Source organism: Symsagittifera roscoffensis, chromosome 3, assembly GCF_963678635.1.
Source record: "Symsagittifera roscoffensis chromosome 3, txSymRosc1.1, whole genome shotgun sequence".
Taxonomy (NCBI): domain Eukaryota; kingdom Metazoa; phylum Xenacoelomorpha; order Acoela; family Convolutidae; genus Symsagittifera; species Symsagittifera roscoffensis.
In genome coordinates, this window is record NC_087064.1 from 45,718,843 (window position 1) to 45,744,634 (window position 25,792).

A 25,792-nucleotide genomic window follows, 5' to 3' on the forward strand; every position below is an offset into this window, starting at 1 on the left:
CATTCATGGCAGCAATGGCTCAGATAGCAGCTCCGACATATCATGCAAAAATCCAGAAAAAGCTTCATTAGTGAATTTTTCCAATTTGTTAAGGGAAAGCTATATGACCACGTGGCTTGAAATGTGAGCTTTTCTTAACCAATTTACCCCTATTTTTTCCAGATAAAACACCACCACCACGCCGGTCAGTCATGGCAGCAATGGCTCAGATAGCAGCGCCGACATATCATGCAAAATCCAGATAACGCTTCATTAGTGAAATTTTCCAATTTTCCAATTTGTTAAGGGAAAGCTATATGACCACGTGGCTTGAAATGCGAGCTTTTCTTAATCAATTTAATCGTTTTTTATTTCCAGATACAACACCAGCACTACGCCATAGAGTCATGGCAGCAATGCAAAAAATCCAGATAATGCTTCATAAGTGAAATTTTCCAATTTGTTACTGGAAAGCTATATGACCACATGGCTTGAAAAGCGACCTTTTCTGAACCAATTTAACCCTATTTTATTTCCAGATAAAACACCAGCACGGCGCTGTTCAGTCATAGCCGCAATGGTTCAGAAAGCAGCGCCGACATCATGCAAAAATCCAGATGCTTCATTAATGGAATTTTCCAATTTGTTACGGGAAAGCTATATGGCCGTGGCTTAAAATGCGACCTTTTCTGAACCAATTTAACCCTATTTTATTTCCAGATAAAACACCAGCACGGCGCTGTTCAGTCATGGCCGCAATGGCTCAGAAAGCAGCGCCAACATATTATGCAAAAATCCAGATAATGCTTCATAGTGAAATTTTCCAATTCGTTACGGGAAAGCTATATGACCACGTGGCGTGAAATGCTACCTTTTCTTAACAAAGTTTATCAGCAAATTCCGCAAGAAAAGCTTCGAAGACGATCTCGATCAACTCAATCAGAAACAACTATCAATTTAAGCTCCTCTCTTCTCCCACCCGATACTTTTCAGCGTCCCAAGGGTACTGGGCCAACCCCGCGAAGTAGAAAAGGGAACCAAACCTATACTCAAGTTTTTGGCGCAAGGATACAGACGAATTTTGGGCAAAGAAACACATGGGAAATTTTTTTTCACTGAGGAATAGAGACTGACATCAAAAGAAATTATACAAGAGAATTTAGTTGCAAAATGCAAAGCAACTGGGTAGCATGGCATAAATCAAAACGGAAAATGTAGCATTTTGGTCATGAAAAATGAATTATAAAAGATCTGGATCAAGGGAGTAAAAATTGCGAGACGCATAACCTCCCCCCCCCCCTTTGTGGCGGGGGTGGGGAGGTTATGTGTCTCGCAATGTCTAGAAAAGACCTCACAATTCGCAATGTTCAACCAAATCACATCGCCAAGTATCAGTTGTACGAGTTTACTCTTAGAAACAACTGCTTTCATTTTGTTAGTTCTTACCTAGTTGTTGCGTGTGGTTTCAATATTACTTAATTTTCCAAGGCGTCGCAAAAATGAAAGGGACCGCAAAAATCGAAAATTCGCAGCTCGTTTAATTGAAGCCTCTGATTTATTACGAACTGAACATATCTAATTATTTAAATTTCAAAATAAAAGAACACTCACCAGAGACTTGCTCAAAACTGAATGTTTACGATTGCGTCATTGGAAATGACTTAGCTCATTTTATACGACTATGACCTTCTCGGGAATCATAATAAAGCTTCCGAAACCAAAAATATATTTGTTAATTTTGATGAAAAAATAGGACATGCTTAAAGTAACGATCTTTATGAGGACTTCTGTTATTAAATATCAATTTCAACTCCAGACAAGAAAAATTGTCATTTTGTACAAACATCAAGTTACACTTTTAGCGACATTCATCAATTACACATGGGCCACAGTCCCAAAGATCCTGCAATTATATACAAAAATTACAAATCTTTTTCATTTGGAATGATGTCTTTATATTCTTCATAGAACCAGGATGTTCGAGCATTAAGATTCGGCCACCTCAACCCATCATTCACAATTAACAAATCATTTACTCATTAAGCAAAAAATGAAACTCAAATATAAATTGGTAAAGCTACATCACTGGAATACACTTGATTTCGCAGTTGTATGCATGTAAGAAATTCCCGTATCCCACTACATAGCCACTCAAAGACCACACAGTCTGTTTATAGACACAAACATGTCTTCGCCTGTTTTCACTGCTTAGATGGCTGCTGAATGTGTGGCTTCGGAGCATTGTGATGATGTTTCTCAACGGCTGGCTGAAGCTTAGCATGCTTGTTGCGCACACTCTCTTCGTGTAATTCCCTAGCGATAGCCTGAAATTATTATAGAAATATGAAATCATCGAAGACACCAAATGTTAACATCATATTACAAAAGACAAATTAAGCTTCGCAAGAACAAGAAAAAAGCAATAATTTTAACAGCTACTGGCAGATAATTTGAAATTAGGGATGTGTGATGCTCTGAAAACACCAATGCACTGAATTGATTTCAGAGATCTGAAACGAATTTCAATTTAGTTGGGTTGCCGTGGAAATTTATTGACAACTATAAATAAAAAAATTCTAAATTCCAGAATTGATTAAAAATGAATGGGAATTGAATCTAAATTCAAATCCCCTGAATCGCACATTCCCACTTGAAAAGCAGCGAACAAAAATTATCCGGCACCCCAGAGTCAATCGACCAAAACGGTATACAAAAACATTCTGCCACTTCTTAAAAATCTTCAACGGACACAAGAAAATATTTTAAAAATATCGATCTGGAGTCCAATCGCAGATCTTTGTCACGAAAAACAAAAACCTCCAAAAAAACTATTTTCAAGAGAGCAATCCTTGCCAGTGAAACTTAAATCAGAAATAATACAGTGCTGATTAAAATTATTCGGACAAAACGAACAAAACTTGAATTGTCAAACGCTTTTTTCTCAAATTGAGTTACGATTAGACAAAAAGAAAAGGAAAACAAAATCTGCTTAGAATTTCACCAGAATTAATTAAGTGCATTTTTTCTCCGAAGTTCTCAAACAAAATTTTACACCAAAAATGGGTCATTTTGGCTTTTTCAATTAATCAAGAATTACGCTGAAACTACTTTGTTGATTGATGAGAGATATATATCACAAGAAGCCTCTTACATACCCCAACAAAATTCTAGAAGGTTTAAATCTCCAAAAAATTGAGCAAATTGTTTAAAATTTGTTTTTAATCCAAGATTTTGAGTTTTATATAATAAAAATAACTTTTCTTGACAAAAATATTCTTGACAAAAATATCAAGCAAAAATATTTTCTCTTATACTGGTTTTTGGAGATTTAACCATTCTAGAACTTTGTTGGCCTGTGTAAGAGGCTTCTTGTGATATATACTCCGCATTAATTAATTAAGCAGTTTCAGCGTAATTCTTGATTAATTGAAAAAGCCAAATTACCCATTTTTGGGGGTAAAATTTTGGTTGAGAATTTCGGAGATAAATTTGCATTATAATAATTCTGATGAAATTCTACGCAACTTTTGTTCTTTTCATTTTTTGTCTAATCTTAACCCAATTTGAGAAAAACGTGTTTGAAAATCAAGTTTTGTCCATTTTGTCCGGTTCATTTAAATCAGCACTGCGCAAAGACGCCGGCAACAATTCCACTCGAACAGAAGCTACTGCTGCTCAAGTAAAACATAGCCAATCAGAGATGGGAAAAGAGTAAAGAACGCCAGTAAACATAAAAAAACACTGACTTTCTTGAAAAAATCTCATTTTTCGAATTTCAAAAAAAAAGATGCCATTTAGCCTCTTTGAAATTCTAGAACAATTCATGATTGGCGCTTTCATGATAGCATGAACCCAACTAGAGAAAACTGGATAAATAGGTAAATTTTTATTCCGCTTGAAATCTTAATAATTAATTCCAGTTTCGAAATTAGAAATCGTTCACGTTTTATTGCGCCCTTTCCACATTCATATTTGGAGAGTACTACTTAAGTCACTTTCAGCAGATGGATTATGATTGAACTCAAAAAGTGCATATATACCTTAATGCATTCATAAATGCATCAATAGATATGAGTGCACATTTAATTATTAGAGACTTTTCCAAAAAAAATTCAACGGGACCTATATAAGAGTCTTCAATACGTCAATTCCTCTAAGCAATAGATGCCATTAATCTCTTTGAATTCCTGGAACAATTTATGCCCGGCGATTTTTTTGATAACATGAACACAACTAGAGAAAACTGGACCAATGGAAATCTAAAAAGTAAATTCCACTTTCAAAACTAGAAATCGTTCACGTTTTTTGCGCCCTTTGCAGATTCGTATTTGCAGAGTGCTATTTACATCATTTCCAGCAGATGCATTTTAATTGAACTCAAAAAGTGCATATATACCTTAATGCATTCATAAATGCATCAATAGATATGAGTGCACATTTAATTATTAGAGACTTTTCCAAAAAAAATTATCAAGACCTATATAAGAGTCTTCACTATGTTAATTACTCTTAGAAACAGATGCCCATTAATCTCTTTAAATTTCTGGAACAATTTATGATCGGCGCTTTTTTGATAACATGAACACAACTAGAGAAAACTGGACCAATGGAAATCTAAAAAGTAAATTAGACTTTCAAAACTAGAAACGTTTTTTCGCGCCATTTCTATGTTCGCTTTTGAAGAAAGGTATTTACGTCACTTCAGTAGATTAGTTTCAATTGAAGTCAAAAAGTGCAAATATACCTTAATGCATTCATAAATGCATCAATATATATGAATGCTTATGTAAGTATTAAAGACATTTCAAAAAAAATCATCAAGACCTATATAAGAGTCTTCACTATGTTAATTACTCTTAGAAACAGATGCCCATTAATCTCTTTAAATTTCTTGAACAATTTATGATCGGCGCTTTTTTGATAACATGAGCACAACTTGAGATAACTGAACAATGGAAATCTAAAAAGTAAATTAGACTTTCAAAGCTAGAAATCGTTCACGTTTTTTGCGCCTTTTGCACATTCGTATTTGCAGAGTGCTACTTACATCACTTTCAGCAGATGGATTATGATTGAACTCAAAAAGTGCATATATACCTAAGTTCCTCAATCTTTTAGACTTTTTCCTGAAAAAAAAATCAGAAAAAAAATCAGTAAGACCTATATTACTCCTAAAATCAAAGGAACTTACATCTCTTTATCTTTCAAAATCAATTTAGTATGCACACTTTTTTTAAAAAATAACTCAACTTGAGAAAATTGGATCAATAGGTAAAGTTTATATTCCGCTGGGAAATCTATAAATTAAATTCCACTTTCAAAACTAGAAACGTTTTTTCGCGCCATTTCCATGTTCGCTTTTGAAGAAGGTTATTAACGTCACTTTTAGTAGATTAATTTCGATTGAACTAAAAAAAATCAGCAAGACCTATATAAGAGTCTTCACTACGTTTATTACTCTTAAAACTAAATGACCTTAAATCTCTTTAAATTTCAAAATCAGTTTGATATGCACAATTTTTGCTAAAAAAAACAATTTGAGAAAAATGGATCAATAGGTAAAGTTTATAATCCACTGGGGAATCTATAAATTAAATTCCACTTTCAAAACTAAAAACGTCTTTTCGTGCCTTTTCTATGTTCGTTTTTGGAGAGTGCTATTTACGTCACTTTCAGCTAATGACTTTCAATTGAACTCAAAAAGTGCATATATACCTTAATGCATTCATAAATGCATCAATATATATGTATGCACATGTAAATATTAGAGACATTTTCAAAAAATATCAGCAGGACCTATAAAAGAGTCTTCACTACGTTAATTACTCTTAAAAACAGATGCCCATTAATTTCTTTGAATTCCTGGAACAATTTATGATCGGCGCTTTTTTGATAACATGAACACAATTACAGAAAACTGGACCAATGAAAATCTAAAAAGTAAATTCCACTTTCAAAACTAGAAATCGTTCACGTTTTTTTGCGCCCTTTGCACAGTTGTATTTGCAGAGTGCTAATTACATCACTTCCAGCAGATGAATTTCAATTGAACTCAAAAAGTGCTTATATACCTAAGTTCCTCAATATTTTAGACTGTTTCCTGAAAAAAAAAATCAAAAGAAAAAAAATCATTTAGACCTATATTACTCTTAAAATCAAAGGACCTCAAATCTCTTTATGTTTCAAAATCAATTTGGTATGCACACTTTTCGTTAAAAATGACCCAACTTGAGAAAAGTGGATCAATAGGAAAAGTTTATATTCCGCTGGGAAATCTAATAATTAAATTCCCCTTTCAAAACTAGAAACGTTTTTTCGCGCCATTTCTATGTTCGCTTTTGGCGAAGGCTATTAACGTCACTTTCAGTAGATTAATTTCAAATGAACTTAAAAAAATTACATATACCTAAGTGCATCAATATTTTAGACTTTTTCCTAAAAAAAATTCACTACGTTCATTACTCCTAAAAATAAATGTCCTTAAACCTCTTTAAATTTCAAATCAGTTTGGCATGCACAATTTTTGCTTAAAAACCCAATTTGAGAAAATTGGATCAATAGGTAGTTTATATTCCACTGGGGAATCTACAAATTAAATTCGACTTTCAAAACTATAAACTTCTTTTCGCGCCTTTTCTATGTTCGTTTTTGGAGAGTGTTATTTACGTCACTTTCAGCTAATGACTTTCAATTGAACTCAAAAAGTGCATATATACCTTAATGAATTCATAAATGCATCAATATATATGAATGCACATGTAATTATTAAAGACTTTTACAAAAAAAACTCAACAGGACCTATATAAGAGTCTTCGATACGTCAATTACTCATAACAATAGATGCCCATTAATCTATTTAAATTTCTGGAACAATTTAACACCGGCGCTTTTTTGATAACATGGACACAACTAGAGAAAACTGGACCAATGGAAATCTAAAAAGTAAATTCCACTTTGAAAACTCGAAATCATTCACGTTTTTTGCGCACTTTTCACATTCGTATTTGCAGAGTGCTATTTACATCATTTCCAGCAGATGGATTTTAATTGAACTCAAAAAAAGCATATATACCTTGATGCATTCATAAATGCATCAATATATATGAATGCACATGTAATTATTAGGGACTTTTCCAAAAAAAAAATTCAACAGGACCTATATAAGAGTCTTCGATACGTCAATTCCTCTAAGCAATAGATGCCCATTAATCTCTTTGAATTCCTGGAACAATTTATGACCGGCGATTTTCTTGATAACATGAACACAACTAGAGAAAACTGGACCAATGGATATCTAAAAAGTAAATTCCACTTTCAAAACTAGAAATCGTTCACGTTTTTTGCGCCCTTTGCAGATTCGTATTTGCAGAGTGCTATTAACATCACTTTCAGCAGATGGATTTTAATTGAACTCGAAAAGTGCATATATACCTAAGTGCATTAATATTTCAGACTTTTTCCTGAAACAAAATCAGCAAAACCTATAAAAGAGTCTTCACCACGTTCATTACTCTTAAAATCAAATGACCCTATATCTCTTCATATTTCAAAATCAATTTGGTATGCACATTTTTTGTTAAAAACAACCCAACTTGAGAAAATTGGATCAATAGGTAAAGTTTATATTCTGCTGGGAAATCTCTAAATTAAATTCCACTTTCAAAACTGGATACGTTTTTTCGCGCCATTTCTGTTCGCTTTTGGAGAAAGCTATTTACGTCACTTTCAGTAGATTAATTTCAATTGAACTCAAAAAGTGCAAATTTACCTTAATCCATTCATAAATGCATTAATATATATGAATGCACATGTAAGTATTAGAGACATTTTCAAAAAAATCATCAAGACCTATATAAGAGTCTTCACTACGTTAATTACTCTTAGAAACAGATGCACATTAATCTCTTTTAATTTCTGGAACAATTTATGATCGGCGCTTTTTTGATAACATGAACACAACTAGAGAAAACTGGACCAATGGAAATCTAAAAAGTAAATTCAACTTTCAAAACTAGAAATCATTCATGATTTTTTTTGCGCCCTTTGCACATTCGTATTTGCAGAGTGCTATTTACATCACTTCCAGCAGATGCAGTTTAATTGAACTCAAAAATTGCATATATACCTAAGTTCCTCAATATTTTAGACTTTTTACTGAAAAAAAAAATCAAAAGAAAAAAAATCAGTAAGACCTATATTACTCTTAAAACCAAAGGACCTTAAATCTCTTTATATTTCAAAATCAATTTGGTATGCACACTTTTTGTCAAAAATAACCCAACTTGAGAAAATTGGATCAATAGGTAAAGTTTATATTCCGCTGGGAAATCCACAAATTAAATTCCACTTTCAAAACTAGAAACGTCTTTTCACGCCATTTCTATGTTCGTTTTGGAGAATGCTATTTATGTCATTTTCAGCTAATGAATTACAATTGAACTCAAAAAGTGCAGATATACCTTAGTGCATTCATAAATGCACCAATATATATGATTGCACAACTGTAAATATTGAAGACTTTTCCTGAAAAAAAAAACAAAAAAAATCAACAGGTTCTATATAAGAGTCTTCGATACGTTAATTACTCTTACAAATAGATACCCATTAATCTCTTTGAATTTCTGGAACAATTTAAGATTGGCGCTTCTTTGATAACATGAACCCAATTAGAGAAAACTGGACCAATGGATTTTAAAAAATAAATTCCACTTTCGATACTAGAAATCGTTCCCCTTTTGGTGCCCAACTTCCATATTTTTATTTGGAAACTGCTATTTACATCACTTCCCTCAAATGGATTTTAATTGAACTCGAAAAGTGCATATATACCTAAGTGCATCAATATTTTAGACTTTTTCCTGAAAAAAAATCGAAAAAAAAATCAGAAAGACCTATATAAGAGTCTTCACTACGTTATTTACTATTTAAAACAGATGCCCATTAATCTCTTTGAACTTGTGGAACAATTTATGACCGGCACTTTTTTGATATCATGAGCACAACTTGACAAAACTGGACCAATGGAAATCTAAAGTAAATTACACTTTCAGAACTAGAAATCGTTCGTTTTTTGCGCCCTTTGCAAAATCGTATTTGCAGAGTGCTATTTACATCACTTCCAGCAGATGGATTTGAATTGAACTCAAAAGGTGCATTTATACCTAAGTGCATCAATATTTTAGATTTTTTCCTGAAAATTAAAAGAATAAAAAAAACAGCAAAACCTATTAGAGCCTTCACTACGTTCATTACTCTTAAAAACAAATGACCTTAAATATCTTTAAATTTCAAAATCAGTTTGCTATGAACAATTTTTGTTAAAAATAACCCAACTTGAGAAAATTGGATCAATGGGTAAAATTTATATTCTGCATTCTGCTGGGAAATCTATAAATTAAATTCCACTTTCAAAACTAGGAACGTTTTTTCGCGCCATTTCTATGTTCGTTTTGGAGAGTGCTATTCACGTCACTTTGAGCTAATGAATTTCAATTGAACTCAAAAAGTGCACATATTATTTAGTGCATTCATAAATGCGCCAATATATATGAATGCACATCTGTAAATATTGAAGACTTTTCCTGAAAAACAAAAACAAAAAAATGAACAGGACCTATCAAAGAGTCTTCGATACGTTAATTACTCCTAAAAATAGATGCCCGCTAATCTTTGAAATTCTCGAGCAATTTATGAGAGGCGCTTTTTTGATAACATGAACCCAATTACAGAAAACGGGACCGATAGAATTTAAAAATTAAATTCCACTTTCGAAACTAGAAATCGTTGACCTTTTGTTGCGCCACTTCCACAATTGTATTTGGAGAGTGCTATTTACGTCACTTTCAGCTAATGAATTTCAATTGAATTCAATAAATGCATCAATATATATATATATATATATATATATATATATATATGAATGCACATGTAAAGATTAGAGACTTTTCCAAAAAAAAAGTAAAAATATGCAAGACCTATATCAGAGTCTTGACTACGTTATTTACTCTTAGAAAGAGATGCCCAATAATCTCTTTGAACTTCTGGAACAATTTATGATTGGCGCTTTTTTGATAACATGAACCCAATTAAAGAAAACTGGACCAATGGATTTTAAAAATTAAATTCCACTTTCGATACTAGAAATCGTTCACCTTTTGATGCCCAACTTCCATATTATAATTTGGAGAGTGCTATTTACATCACTTCTCCAGCAGATGGATTTTAATTGAACTGAAAAAGTGCATTTGTACCTAAGTGTATCAATATTTTAGACTTTTTCCTGAAAAAAGAAATAAAAAAAAATTCAGCAAGACCAATATCAGAGTCTTCACTACGTTTTTACTCTTAAAAAGAGATGCCCAATAATCTCTTTGAACTTCTGGAACAATTTATGATTAGCGATTTTTTGATAACATGAACCCAATTAGAGAAACTTGGACCAATGGATTTTAAAAATTAAATTCCACTTTCGATACTAGAAATCGTTCACCTTTTGGTGCCCAACTTCCATATTTTTATTTGGAGAGTGCTATTTACATCACTTCCAGCAGATGCAGTTGAATTGAACTCAAAAAGTGCATATATACCTAAGTTCCTCAATATTTTAGACTTTTTACTGAAAAAAAAATCAAAAGAAAAAAATCAGTAAGACCTATATTACTCTTAAAATCAAAGGACTTTAAATCTCTTTATATTTCAAAATCAATTTGGTATGCACACTTTTTGTTAAAAATAACCCAACTTGAGAAAATTGGATCAATAGGTAAAGTTTATATTCGCTGGGGAATCTATAAATTAAATTCCAATTTTAAAACTAGAAACGTCTTTTCACGCCATTTCTATGTTCGTTTTGGAGAATGCTATTTAGGTCATTTTCAGCTAATGAATTACAATTGAACTCAAAAAGTGCAGATATACCTTAGTGCATTCCTAAATGCACCAATATATATGATTGCACAACTGTTAATATTGAAGACTTTTCCTGAAAAAACAAAAAAAATCAACATGACCTATATAAGAGTCTTCGATACGTTAATTACTCTTTCAAGTAGATGCCCATTAATCTCTTTGAATTTCTGGAACAATTTATGATTGGCGCTTTTTTGATAACATGAATCCAATTAGAGAAAACTGGACCATGGATTTTAAAAATTAAATTCCACTTTCGAGACTAGAAATCGTTCACCTTTTGGTGCCCAACTTCCATATTTTTATTTGGAGAGTGCTATTTACATCACTTCCAGCAGATGCAGTTGAATTGAACTCAAAAAGTGCATATATACCTAAGTTCCTCAATATTTTAGACTTTTTACTGAAAAAAAAATCAAAAGAAAAAAATCAGTAAGACCTATATTACTCTTAAAATCAAAGGACCTTAAATCTCTTTATATTTCAAAATCAATTTGGTATGCACAATTTTTGTTTAAAAAAACCCAAATTGAAAAAAATGGATCAATAGGTAAAGTTTATATTCGCTGGGGAATCTTAAATAAAATTCCAATTTTAAAACTAGAAACGTCTTTTCACGCCATTTCTATGTTCGTTTTGGAGAATGCTATTTACGTCCTTTTCAGCTAATGAATTACAATTGAACTCAAAAAGTGCAGATACACCTTAGTGCATTCCTAAATGCACCAATATATATGATTGCACAACTGTAAATATTGAAGACTTTTCCTGAAAAAAAAACAAAAAAAATCAACAGGTTCTATATAAGAGTCTTCGATACGTTAATTACTCTTACAAATAGATACCCATTAATCTCTTTGAATTTCTGGAACAATTTATGATGGGCGCTTTTTTAATAACAAGAACATAATTAGAGAAAACTTGACCAATGGATTTTAAAAATTAAATTCCACTTTCGATACTAGATATCGTTCACCTCTTGGTGCCCAACTTCCATATTTTTATTTGGAGAGTGCTATTTACATCACTTCCAGCGGATCGATTTTAATTGAACTCGAGAAGTGCATATATACCTAATTGCATCAATATTTTAGAGTTTTTCCTGAAAAAAAATCAAAAAAAATCAGCAAGACCTATATTAGAGTCTTCACCACGTTATTTACTATTTAAAACAGATGCCCATTATTCTCTTTGAACTTCTGGAACAATTTATGATAGGCGCTTTTTTGATATCATGAGCACAACTTGAGAAAACTGGACTAATGGAAATCTAAAGTAAATTACACTTTCAAAACTAGAAAACGTTCACGTTTTTTGCGCCCTTTGCACAATCGAATTTGCAGAGTGCTATTTACATCACTTCCAGCAGATGGATTTGAATTGAACTCAAAAAGTGCATTTGTACCAAAGTGAATCAATATTTTAGACTTTTTCCTGAAGAAAAAAAATCAAAAAAAAAATCGGCAAGACCTATATCAGAGTCTTCACTACGTTATTTACTCTTAAAAAGAGATGCCCAATAATCTCTTTGAAATTCCGGAACAATTTATGATCGGCGCTTTTTTGATAACATGAGCACACCTTAAGAAAACTGGACCAATGGAAATCTAAAAAGTAAATTAGACTTTCAAAACTAGAAATCGTTCACGTTTTTTGCGCCCTTTGCACATTCGTATTTGCAGAGTGCTACTTACATCACTTTCAGCAGATGAATTTTGATTGAACTCAAAAAGTGCATATATACCTAAGTTCCTCAATATTTTAGACTTTCTACTGAAAAAAAATCAAAAGAAAAAAATCAGTACGACCTATATTACTCTTAAAATCAAAGGAACTCAAATCTCTTTATGTTTCAAAATCAATTTGGTATGCACACTTTTCGTTAAAAATAACCCAACTTGAGAAAATTGGATCAATAGGTAAAGTTTATATTCCGCTGGGAAATAAATACGCTAAATTCCACTTTCAAAACTAGAAACGTCTTTTCACGCCAGTTCTATGTTCGTTTTGGAGAATGCTATTTACGTCATTTTCAGCTAAAGAATTACAATTGAACTCAAAAAGTGCAGATATACCTTAGTGCATTCATAAATATATGATTCAGCACCAATATATATGATTGCACAACTGTAAATATTGAAGACTTTTCCTGAAAAAAAAACAAACAAAATCAACAGAACCTATATAAGAGTCTTCGATACGTTAATTAAACTTACAAATAGATGCCCATTAACCTCTCTGAATTTCTGGAACAATTTAAGATTGGCGCTTTTTTGATAACATGAACCCAATTAGAGAAAACTGGACCAATGGATTTTAAAAAATAAATTCCACTTTCGATACTAGAAATCGTTCCCCTTTTGGTGCCCAAGTTCCATATTTTTATTTGGAAACTGCTATTTACATCACTTCCCTCAAATGGATTTTAATTGAACTCGAAAAGTGCATATATACCTAAGTGCATCAATATTTTAGACTTTTTCCTGAAAAAAAATCGAAAAAAAAAATCAGAAAGACCTATATAAGAGTCTTCACTACGTTATTTACTATTTAAAACAGATGTCCATTAATCTCTTTGAACTTGTGGAACAATTAATGATCGGCGCTTTTTTGATATCATGAACCCAATTAGAGAAACTTGGACCAATGGATTTCAAAAATTAAATTCCACTTTCAAAACTAGAAATCGTTCACGTTTTTTGCGCCCTTTGCAGATTCGTATTTGCAGAATGCTATTAACATCACTTTCAGCAGATGCAGTTGAATTGAACTCAAAAAGTGCATACATAACTAAATTCCTCAATATTTTAGACTTTTTAAAGAAAAAAAAATCAAAAGAAAAAAATCAGTAAGACCTATATTACTCTTAAAATCAAAGGACTTTAAATCTCTTTATATTTCAAAATCAATTTGGTATGCACACTTTTTGTTAAAAATAACCCAAATTGAGAAAAATGGATCAATAGGTAAAGTTTATATTCGCTGGGGAATCTATAAATTAAATTCCAATTTTAAAACTAGAAACGTCTTTTCACGCCATTTCTATGTTCGTTTTGGAGAATGCTATTAGGTCATTTTCAGCTAATGAATTACAATTGAACTCAAAAAGTGCAGATATACCTTAGTGCATTCCTAAATGCACAAATATATATGATTGCACAACTGTAAATATTGAAGACTTTTCCTGAAAAAAAAAAACAAAAAAATCAACAGACCTATATAAGAGTCTTCGATGCGTTAATTACTCTTACAATTAGATGCCCATTAATCTCTTTGAATTTCTGGAACAATTTATGATTGGCGCTTTTTTGATAACATGAATCCAATTAGAGAAAACTGGACCATGGATTTTAAAAATTAAATTCCACTTTCGATACAAGAAATCGTTCACCTTTTGGTGCCCAACTTCCATATTTTTATTTGGAGAGTGCTATTTACATCACTTCCAGCAGATGCAGTTGAATTGAACTCAAAAAGTGCATATAAACCTAAGTTCCTCAATATTTTTAGACTTTTTAATGAAAAAAAAATCAAAAGAAAAAAAATCAGTAAGACCTATATTACTCTTAAAATCAAAGGACCTTAAATCTCTTTATATTTCAAAATCAATTTGGTATGCACACTTTTTGTTAAAAAAACCAAAATTGAAAAAATTGGATCAATAGGTAAAGTTTATATTCGCTGGGGAATCTTAAATAAAATTCCAATTTTAAAACTAGAAACGTCTTTTCACGCCATTTCTATGTTCGTTTTGGAGAATGCTATTTACGTCCTTTTCAGCTAATGAATTACAATTGAACTCAAAAAGTGCAGATATACCTTAGTGCATTCCTAAATGCACCAATATATATGATTGCACAACTGTAATTATTGAAAACTTCTCCTGAAAAAAAAACAAAAAAAATCAACAGGTTCTATATAAGAGTCTTCGATACGTTAATTACTCTTACAAAGAACATAATTAGAGAAAATTTGACCAATGGATTTTTAAAAATAAATTCCACTTTCGATACTAGAAATCGTTCACCTCTTGGTGCCCAACTTCCATATTTTTATTTGGAGAGTGCTATTTACATCACTTCCAGCGGATCGATTTTAATTGAACTCGAGAAGTGCATATATACCTAAGTGCATCAATATTTTAGAGTTTTTCCTGAAAAAAAAAATCAAAAAAAATCAGCAAGACCTTTATTAGAGTCTTCACCACGTTATTTACTATTTAAAACAGATGGATTTTAATTGAACTCGAAAAGTGCATATATACCTAAGTGCATCAAAATTTTAGACTTTTTCCTGAAAAAAAAATCAAAAAAAAATCAGCAAGACCTATTTTAGAGTCTTCACTACGTTATTTACTTTTTAAAACAGATGCCCATTAATCTCTTTGAACTTCTGGAACAATTAATCATCGGCGCTTTTTTGATATCATGAGCACAACTTGAGAAAACTGGAACAATGGAAATCTAAAGTAAATAACACTTTCAAAACTAGAAATCGTTCACGTTTTTTGCGCCCTTTGCACCATCGTATTTGCAGAGTGCTATTTACATCACTTCCAGCAGATGGCTTTGAATGGAACTCAAAAAATGCATTTATACCTAAGTGCATCAATATTTTAGATTTTTTCCTGAAAAAAAAATAAAATCAGCGAAACCTATAAGAGTCTTCACTACGTTCATTACTCTTAAAAACAAATGACCTTAATTCTCTTTAAATTTCAAAATCAGTTTGCAATGAACAATTTTTGTTAAAAATAACCCAACTTGAGAGAATTGGATCAAAAGGTAAAATTTATATTCTGCATTCTGCTGGGAAATTTATAAATTAAATTCCACTTTCAAAACTAGAAACGTTTTTTCGCGCCATTTCTATGTTCGTTTTGGAGAGTGCTATTCACGTCACTTCCAGCAGATGCAGTTGAATTGAACTCAAAAAGTGCATATAAACCTAAGTTCCTCAATATTTTTAGACTTTTTAATGAAAAAAAAATCAAAAGAAAAAAATCAGTAAGACCTATATTACTCTTAAAATCAAAGGACCTTAAATCTCTTTATATTTCAAAATCAATTTGGTATGCACACTTTTTGTTAAAAAAACCAAAATTGAAAAAATTGGATCAATAGGTTAAGTTTATATTCGCTGGGGAATCTTAAATAAAATTCCAATTTTAAAACTAGAAACGTCTTTTCACGCCATTTCTATGTTCGTTTTGGAGAATGCTATTTACGTCCTTTTCAGCTCTAATGAATTACAATTGAACTCAAAAAGTGCAGATATACCTTAGTGCATTCCTAAATGCACCAATATATATGATTGCACAACTGTAAATATTGAAAACTTCTCCTGAAAAAAAAAACAAAAAAAATCAACAGGTTCTATATAAGAGTCTTCGATACGTTAATTACTCTTACAAAGAACATAATTAGAGAAAAATTGACCAATGGATTTTAAAAAATAAATTCCACTTTCGATACTAGAAATTGTTCACCTCTTGGTGCCCAACTTCCATATTTTTATTTGGAGAGTGCTATTTACAACACTTCCAGCGGATCGATTTTAATTGAACTCGAGAAGTGCATATATACCTAAGTGCATCAATATTTTAGAGTTTTTCCTGAAAAAAAAATCAAAAAAATCAGCAAGACCTATATTAGAGTCTTCACCACGTTATTTACTATTTAAAACAGATGCCCATTATTCTCTTTGAACTTCTGGAACAATTTATGATAGGCGCTTTTTTGATATCATGAGCACAACTTGAGAAAACTGGACCAATGGAAATCTAAAGTAAATTACACTTTCAAAACTAGAAAACGTTCACGTTTTTTGCGCCCTTTGCACAATCGAATTTGCAGAGTGCTATTTACATCACTTCCAGTAGATGGATTTGAATTGAACTCAAAAAGTGCATTTGTACCTAAGTGAATCAATATTTTAGACTTTTTCCTGAAGAAAAAAATTCAAAAAAAAAATCAGCAAGACCTATATCAGAGTCTTCACTGCGTTATTTACTCTTAAAAAGAGATGCCCAATAATCTCTTTGAAATTCCGGAACAATTTATGACCGGCGCTTTTTTGATAACATGAGCACAACTTAAGAAAACTGGACCAATGGAAATCTAAAAAGTAAATTAGACTTTCAAAACTAGAAATCGTTCACGTTTTTTGCGCCCTTTGCACATTCGTATGTGCAGAGTGCTACTTACATCACTTTCAGCAGATGGATTTTGATTGAACTCAAAAAGTGCATATATACCTAAGTTCCTCAATATTTTAGACTTTCTACTGAAAAAAAATCAAAAGAAAAAAATCAGTAAGACCTATATTACTCTTAAAATCAAAGGACCTCAAATCTCTTTATGTTTCAAAATCAATTTGATATGCACACTTTTCGTTAAAAATAACCCAACTTGAGAAAATTGGATCAATAGGTAAAGTTTATATTCCGCTGGGAAATAAATACACTAAATTCCACTTTCAAAACTAGAAACGTCTTTTCACGCCATTTCTATGTTCAATTTGGAGAATGCTATTTACGTCATTTTCAGCTAAAGAATTACAATTGAACTCAAAAAGTGCAGATATACCTTAGTGCATTCATAAATATATGATTCAGCACCAATATATATGATTGCACAACTGTAAATATTGAAGACTTTTCCTGAAAAAAAAACAAACAAAAAATCAACAGGACCTATATAAGAGTCTTCGATACGTTAATTACTCATACAAGTAGATGCCCATTAATCTCTTTGAATTTCTGGAACAATTTATGATTGGCGCTTTTCTGATAACATGAACCCAATTAGAGAAAACTAGACCAACTAGACCAATTTTAAAAATTAAATTCCACTTTCGATAGTAGAAATCGTTCACCTTTTGGTGCCCAACTTCCATATTTTTATTTGAAGAGTGCTTTTTACATCATTTCCAGCAGATGGATTTTAATTGAACTCGAAAAGTGCATATATACCTAAGTGCATCAAAATTTTAGACTTTTTCCTGAAAAAAAAAATCAAAAAAAATCAGCAAGACCTATTTTAGAGTCTTCACTACGTTATTTACTTTTTAAAACAGATGCCCATTAATCTCTTTGAACTTCTGGAACAATTAATCATCGGCGCTTTTTTGATATCATGAGCACAACTTGAGAAAACTGGAACAATGGAAATCTAAAGTAAATAACACTTTCAAAACTAGAAATCGTTCACGTTTTTTGCGCCCTTTGCACAATCGTATTTGCAGAGTGCTATTTACATCACTTCCAGCAGATGGCTTTGAATGGAACTCAAAAAGTGCATTTATACCTAAGTGCATCAATATTTTAGATTTTTTCCTGAAAAAAAAAAATCAGCGAAACCTATAAGAGTCTTCACTACGTTCATTACTCTTAAAAACAAATGACCTTAAATCTCTTTAAATTTCAAAATCAGTTTGCAATGAACAATTTTTGTTAAAAATAACCCAACTTGAGAGAATTGGATCAAAAGGTAAAATTTATATTCTGCATTCTGCTGGGAAATTTATAAATTAAATTCCACTTTCAAAACTAGAAACGTTTTTTCGCGCCATTTCTATGTTCGTTTTGGAGAGTGCTATTCACGTCACTTCCAGCAGATGCAGTTGAATTGAACTCAAAAAGTGCATATAAACCTAAGTTCCTCAATATTTTTAGACTTTTTAATGAAAAAAAAATCAAAAGAAAAAAATCAGTAAGACCTATATTACTCTTAAAATCAAAGGACCTTAAATCTCTTTATATTTCAAAATCAATTTGGTATGCACACTTTTTGTTAAAAAAACCAAAATTGAAAAAATTGGATCAATAGGTTAAGTTTATATTCGCTGGGGAATCTTAAATAAAATTCCAATTTTAAAACTAGAAACGTCTTTTCACGCCATTTCTATGTTCGTTTTGGAGAATGCTATTTACGTCCTTTTCAGCTCTAATGAATTACAATTGAACTCAAAAAGTGCAGATATACCTTAGTGCATTCCTAAATGCACCAATATATATGATTGCACAACTGTAAATATTGAAAACTTCTCCTGAAAAAAAAAATCAAAAAAAATCAACAGGTTCTATATAAGAGTCTTCGATACGTTAATTACTCTTACAAAGAACATAATTAGAGAAAAATTGACCAATGGATTTTAAAAAATAAATTCCACTTTCGATACTAGAAATCGTTCACCTCTTGGTGCCCAACTTCCATATTTTTATTTGGAGAGTGCTATTTACAACACTTCCAGCGGATCGATTTTAATTGAACTCGAGAAGTGCATATATACCTAAGTGCATCAATATTTTAGAGTTTTTCCTGAAAAAAAAATCAAAAAAATCAGCAAGACCTATATTAGAGTCTTCACCACGTTATTTACTATTTAAAACAGATGCCCATTATTCTCTTTGAACTTCTGGAACAATTTATGATAGGCGCTTTTTTGATATCATGAGCACAACTTGAGAAAACTGGACCAATGGAAATCTAAAGTAAATTACACTTTCAAAACTAGAAAACGTTCACGTTTTTTGCGCCCTTTGCACAATCGAATTTGCAGAGTGCTATTTACATCACTTCCAGCAGATGGATTTGAATTGAACTCAAAAAGTGCATTTGTACCTAAGTGAATCAATATTTTAGACTTTTTCCTGAAGAAAAAAATTCAAAAAAAAAATCAGCAAGACCTATATCAGAGTCTTCACTGCGTTATTTACTCTTAAAAAGAGATGCCCAATAATCTCTTTGAAATTCCGGAACAATTTATGACCGGCGCTTTTTTGATAACATGAGCACAACTTAAGAAAACTGGACCAATGGAAATCTAAAAAGTAAATTAGACTTTCAAAACTAGAAATCGTTCACGTTTTTTGCGCCCTTTGCACATTCGTATGTGCAGAGTGCTACTTACATCACTTTCAGCAGATGGATTTTGATTGAACTCAAAAAGTGCATATATACCTAAGTTCCTCAATATTTTAGACTTTCTACTGAAAAAAAATCAAAAGAAAAAAATCAGTAAGACCTATATTACTCTTAAAATCAAAGGACCTCAAATCTCTTTATGTTTCAAAATCAATTTGATATGCACACTTTTCGTTAAAAATAACCCAACTTGAGAAAATTGGATCAATAGGTAAAGTTTATATTCCGCTGGGAAATAAATACACTAAATTCCACTTTCAAAACTAGAAACGTCTTTTCACGCCATTTCTATGTTCAATTTGGAGAATGCTATTTACGTCATTTTCAGCTAAAGAATTACAATTGAACTCAAAAAGTGCAGATATACCTTAGTGCATTCATAAATATATGATTCAGCACCAATATATATGATTGCACAACTGTAAATATTGAAGACTTTTCCTGAAAAAAAAACAAACAAAAAATCAACAGGACCTACATAAGAGTCTTCGATACGTTAATTACTCATACAAGTAGATGCCCATTAATCTCTTTGAATTTCTGGAACAATTTATGATTGGCGCTTTTCTGATAACATGAACCCAATTAGAGAAAACTAGACCAACTAGACAAATTTTAAAAATTAAATTCCACTTTCGATAGTAGAAATCGTTCACCTTTTGGTGCCCAACTTCCATATTTTTATTTGAAGAGTGCTTTTTACATCATTTCCAGCAGATGGATTTTAATTGAACTCGAAAAGTGCATATATACCTAAGTGCATCAAAATTTTAGACTTTTTCCTGAAAAAAAAAATCAAAAAAAATCAGCAAGACCTATTTTAGAGTCTTCACTACGTTATTTACTTTTTAAAACAGATGCCCATTAATCTCTTTGAACTTCTGGAACAATTAATCATCGGCGCTTTTTTGATATCATGAGCACAACTTGAGAAAACTGGAACAATGGAAATCTAAAGTAAATAACATTTTCAAAACTAGAAATCGTTCACGTTTTTTGCGCCCTTTGCACAATCGTATTTGCAGAGTGCTATTTACATCACTTCCAGCAGATGGCTTTGAATGGAACTCAAAAAGTGCATTTATACCTAAGTGCATCAATATTTTAGATTTTTTCCTGAAAAAAAAATCAGCGAAACCTATAAGAGTCTTCACTACGTTCATTACTCTTAAAAACAAATGACCTTAAATCTCTTTAAATTTCAAAATCAGTTTGCAATGAACAATTTTTGTTAAAAATAACCCAACTTGAGAGAATTCGATCAAAAGGTAAAATTTATATTCTGCATTCTGCTGGGAAATCTATAAATTAAATTCCACTTTCAAAACTAGAAACGTTTTTTCGCGCCATTTCTATGTTCGTTTTGGAGAGTGCTATTCACGTCACTTTCAGCTAATGAATTTCAATTGAACTCAAAAAGTGCATATATACCTTAGTGCATTCATAAATGCGCCAATATATATGATTGCACATCTGTAAATATTGAGGACTTTTCCTGAAAAAAAAAACAAAAAAATGAAGAGGACCTATCAAAGAGTCTTCGATACATTAATTACTCCTAAAAACAGATGCCCATTAATCTTTGAATTTCTCGAGAAATTTATGAGAGGCGCTTTTTTGATAACATGAACCCAATTACAGAAAACAGGACCGATAGAATTTAAAAATTAAATTCCACTTTCGAAACTAGAAATCGTTCACCTTTTGTTGCGCCACTTCCACATTTGTATTTGGAGAGTGCTATTTACGTCACTTTCAGCTAATGAATTTCAATTGAATTCAATAAATGCATCAATATATAAATGAATGCACATGTAAAGATTAGAGACTTTTCCAAAAAAAAGTTAAAATCAGCAAGACCTATATCAGAGTCTTCACTACGTTATTTACTCTTAAAAAGAGATGCCCAATAATCTCTTTGAACTTCTGGAACAATTTATGATCGGCGCTTTTTTGATAACATGAGCACAACTTGAGAAAACTGGACAATGGAAATCTAAAAAGTAAATTAGACTTTCAAAACTAGAAATCGTTCACGTTTTTTGCGCCTTTTGCACATTCGTATTTGCAGAGTGCTACTTACATCACTTTCAGCAGATGGATTATGATTGAACTCAAAAAGTGCATTAATACCTAAGTTCCTCAATCTTTTAGACTTTTTACTGAAAAAAAAATCAAAAGAAAAAAAGTCAGTAAGACCTATATTACTCTTAAAATCAAAGGAACTTAAATCTCTGTATATTTCAAAATCAATTTGGTATGCACACTTTTTGTTAAAAATAACCCAACTTGAGAAAATTGGATCAATAGGTAAAGTTTATATTCCGCTAGGGAATCTATAAATTAAATTCCACTTTAAAAACTAGAAACGTCTTTTCACGTCATTTCTATGTTCGTTATGGAGAATGCTATTTACGTCATTTTCAGGTAAAGAATTACAATTGAACTCAAAAAGTGCAGATATACCTTAGTGCATTCATAAATGCACCAATATATATGATTGCACAACTGTAAATATTGAAGACTTTTCCTGAAAAAAAAAACAAATAAAAATCAACAGGACCTATATAAGGGTCTGCGATACGTTAATTACTCTTACAAGTAGATGCCCATTAATCTCTTTGAATTACTGGAACAATTTATGATTGGCGCTTTTTTGATAACATGAACCCAATTAGAGAAAACTGGACCAATGGATTTTAAAAATTAAATTCCACTTTCGATAGTAGAAATCATTCACCTTTTGGTGCCCAACTTCCATATTTTTATTTGGAGAGTGCTATTTACATCACTTCCAGCAGATGGATTTTAATTGAACTCGAAAAAAGCATATATATCTTAGTGCATCAATATTTTAGACTTTTTCCTGAAAAAAAAATCAAAAAAAAATCAGCAAGACCTATATTAGAGTCTTCACTACGTTATTTACTTTTTAAAACAGATGCCCATTAATCTCTTTGAACTTCTGGAACACTTTATGATCGGCGCTTTTTTGATATCATGAGCACAACTTGAGAAAACTGGACCAATGGAAATCGAAAGTAAATTACACTTTCAAAACTAGAAATCGTTCACGTTTTTTGCGCCCTTTGCACAATCGTATTTGCAGAGTGCTATTTACATCACTTCCAGCAGATGGCTTTGAATTGAACTCAAAAAGTGCATTTATACCTAAGTGCATCAATATTTTAGGTTTTTTCCTGAAAAAAAAAAGAATTAAAAAAAATCAGCAAAACCTATAAGAGTCTTCACTACGTTCATTACTCTTAAAAACAAATGACCTTAAATCTCTTTAAATTTCAAAATCAGTTTGCTATGAACAATTTTTGTTGAAAAAACCCAACTTGAGAAAATTGGATCAAAAGGTAAAATTTATATTCTGCATTCTGCTGGGAATTCTATAAATTAAATTCCACTTTCAAAACTAAAAACGTTTTTTCGCGCCATTTCTAGGTTCGTTTTGGAGAGTGCTATTCACGTCACTTTCAGCTAATGAATTTCAATTGAACTCAAAAAGTGCATATATACCTTAGTGCATTCATAAATGCGCCAATATATATGATTGCACATCTGTAAATATTGAGGACTTTTCCTGAAAAAAAAAACAAAAAAAATGAACAGGACCTATCAAAGAGTCTTCAATACGTTAATTACTCCTCAAAAGAGATGCCCATTAATCTTTGAATTTCTCGAGCAATTTATGAGAGGCGCTTTTTTGATAACATGAACCCAATTACAGAAAACAGGACCGATAAGAATTTAAAAATTAAATTCCACTTTCGAAACTAGAAATCGTTCACCTTTTGATGCGCCACTTCCATATTTGTATTTGGAGAGTGCTATTTACGTCACTTTCAGCTAATGAATTTCAATTGAATTCAACAAATGCATCAATATATATATATATATATATATGAATGCACATGTAAAGATGAGAGACTTTTCCAAAAAAAAAGTTAAAATCAGCAAAACCTATATCAGAGTCTTCACTACGTTATTTACTCTTAAAAAGAGATGCCCAATAATCTCTTTGAACTTCTGGAACAATTTATGATCGGCGCTTTTTTGATAACATGAGCACAACTTGAGAAAACTGGACAATGGAAATCTAAAAAGTAAATTAGACTTTCAAAACTAGAAATCGTTCACGTTTTTTGCGCCTTTTGCACATTCGTATTTGCAGAGTGCTACTAACATCACTTTCAGCAGATGGATTATGATTGAACTCAAAAAGTGCATTAATACCTAAGTTCCTCAATCTTTTAGACTTTTTACTGAAAAAAAAATCAAAAGAAAAAAAATCAGTAAGACCTATATTACTCTTAAAATCAAAGGAATTTAAATCTCTGTATATTTCAAAATCAATTTGGTATGCACACTTTTTGTTAAAAATAACCCAACTTGAGAAAATTGGATCAATAGGTAAAGTTTATATTCCGCTAGGGAATCTATAAATTAAATTCCACTTTAAAAACTAGAAACGTCTTTTCACGTCATTTCTATGTTCGTTATGGAGAATGCTATTTACGTCATTTTCAGGTAAAGAATTACAATTGAACTCAAAAAGTGCAGATATACCTTAGTGCATTCATAAATGCACCAATATATATGATTGCACAACTGTAAATATTGAAGACTTTTCCTGAAAAAAAAAACAAATAAAAATCAACAGGACCTATATAAGGGTCTGCGATACGTTAATTACTCTTACAAGTAGATGCCCATTAATCTCTTTGAATTTCTGGAACAATTTATGATTGGCGCTTTTTTGATAACATGAACCCAATTAGAGAAAACTGGACCAATGGATTTTAAAAATTAAATTCCACTTTCGATAGTAGAAATCATTCACCTTTTGGTGCCCAACTTCCATATTTTTATTTGGAGAGTGCTATTTACATCACTTCCAGCAGATGGATTTTAATTCAACTCGAAAAAAGCATATATATCTTAGTGCATCAATATTTTAGACTTTTTCCTGAAAAAAAAATCAAAAAAAAATCAGCAAGACCTATATTAGAGTCTTCACTACGTTATTTACTTTTTAAAACAGATGCCCATTAATCTCTTTGAACTTCTGGAACACTTTATGATCGGCGCTTTTTTGATATCATGAGCACAACTTGAGAAAACTGGACCAATGGAAATCGAAAGTAAATTACACTTTCAAAACTAGAAATCGTTCACGTTTTTTGCGCCCTTTGCACAATCGTATTTGCAGAGTGCTATTTACATCACTTCCAGCAGATGGCTTTGAATTGAACTCAAAAAGTGCATTTATACCTAAGTGCATCAATATTTTAGGTTTTTTCCTGAAAAAAAAAAGAATTAAAAAAAATCAGCAAAACCTATAAGAGTCTTCACTACGTTCATTACTCTTAAAAACAAATGACCTTAAATCTCTTTAAATTTCAAAATCAGTTTGCTATGAACAATTTTTGTTGAAAAAACCCAACTTGAGAAAATTGGATCAAAAGGTAAAATTTATATTCTGCATTCTGCTGGGAATTCTATAAATTAAATTCCACTTTCAAAACTAAAAACGTTTTTTCGCGCCATTTCTAGGTTCGTTTTGGAGAGTGCTATTCACGTCACTTTCAGCTAATGAATTTCAATTGAACTCAAAAAGTGCATATATACCTTAGTGCATTCATAAATGCGCCAATATATATGATTGCACATCTGTAAATATTGAGGACTTTTCCTGAAAAAAAAAACAAAAAAAATGAACAGGACCTATCAAAGAGTCTTCAATACGTTAATTACTCCTCAAAAGAGATGCCCATTAATCTTTGAATTTCTCGAGCAATTTATGAGAGGCGCTTTTTTGATAACATGAACCCAATTACAGAAAACAGGACCGATAAGAATTTAAAAATTAAATTCCACTTTCGAAACTAGAAATCGTTCACCTTTTGATGCGCCACTTCCATATTTGTATTTGGAGAGTGCTATTTACGTCACTTTCAGCTAAAGAA

General features: G+C 31.5%; 1 protein-coding gene across 1 annotated transcript in view; it reads right to left on the reverse strand.

Moving 5' to 3' along the window:
* Window positions 1-1,688: 1,688 nt before the first annotated feature.
* Window positions 1,689-25,792, reverse strand: part of LOC134842493 (uncharacterized) — a 31,976-nt gene continuing 7,872 nt past the window's right edge. The window contains exon 4 of the mRNA XM_063858861.1: window positions 1,689-2,303. Coding sequence (XP_063714931.1) covers window positions 2,181-2,303 — 123 coding nt within the window. The 3' untranslated portion in view covers window positions 1,689-2,180. The remainder of the gene's footprint in view (window positions 2,304-25,792) is intronic.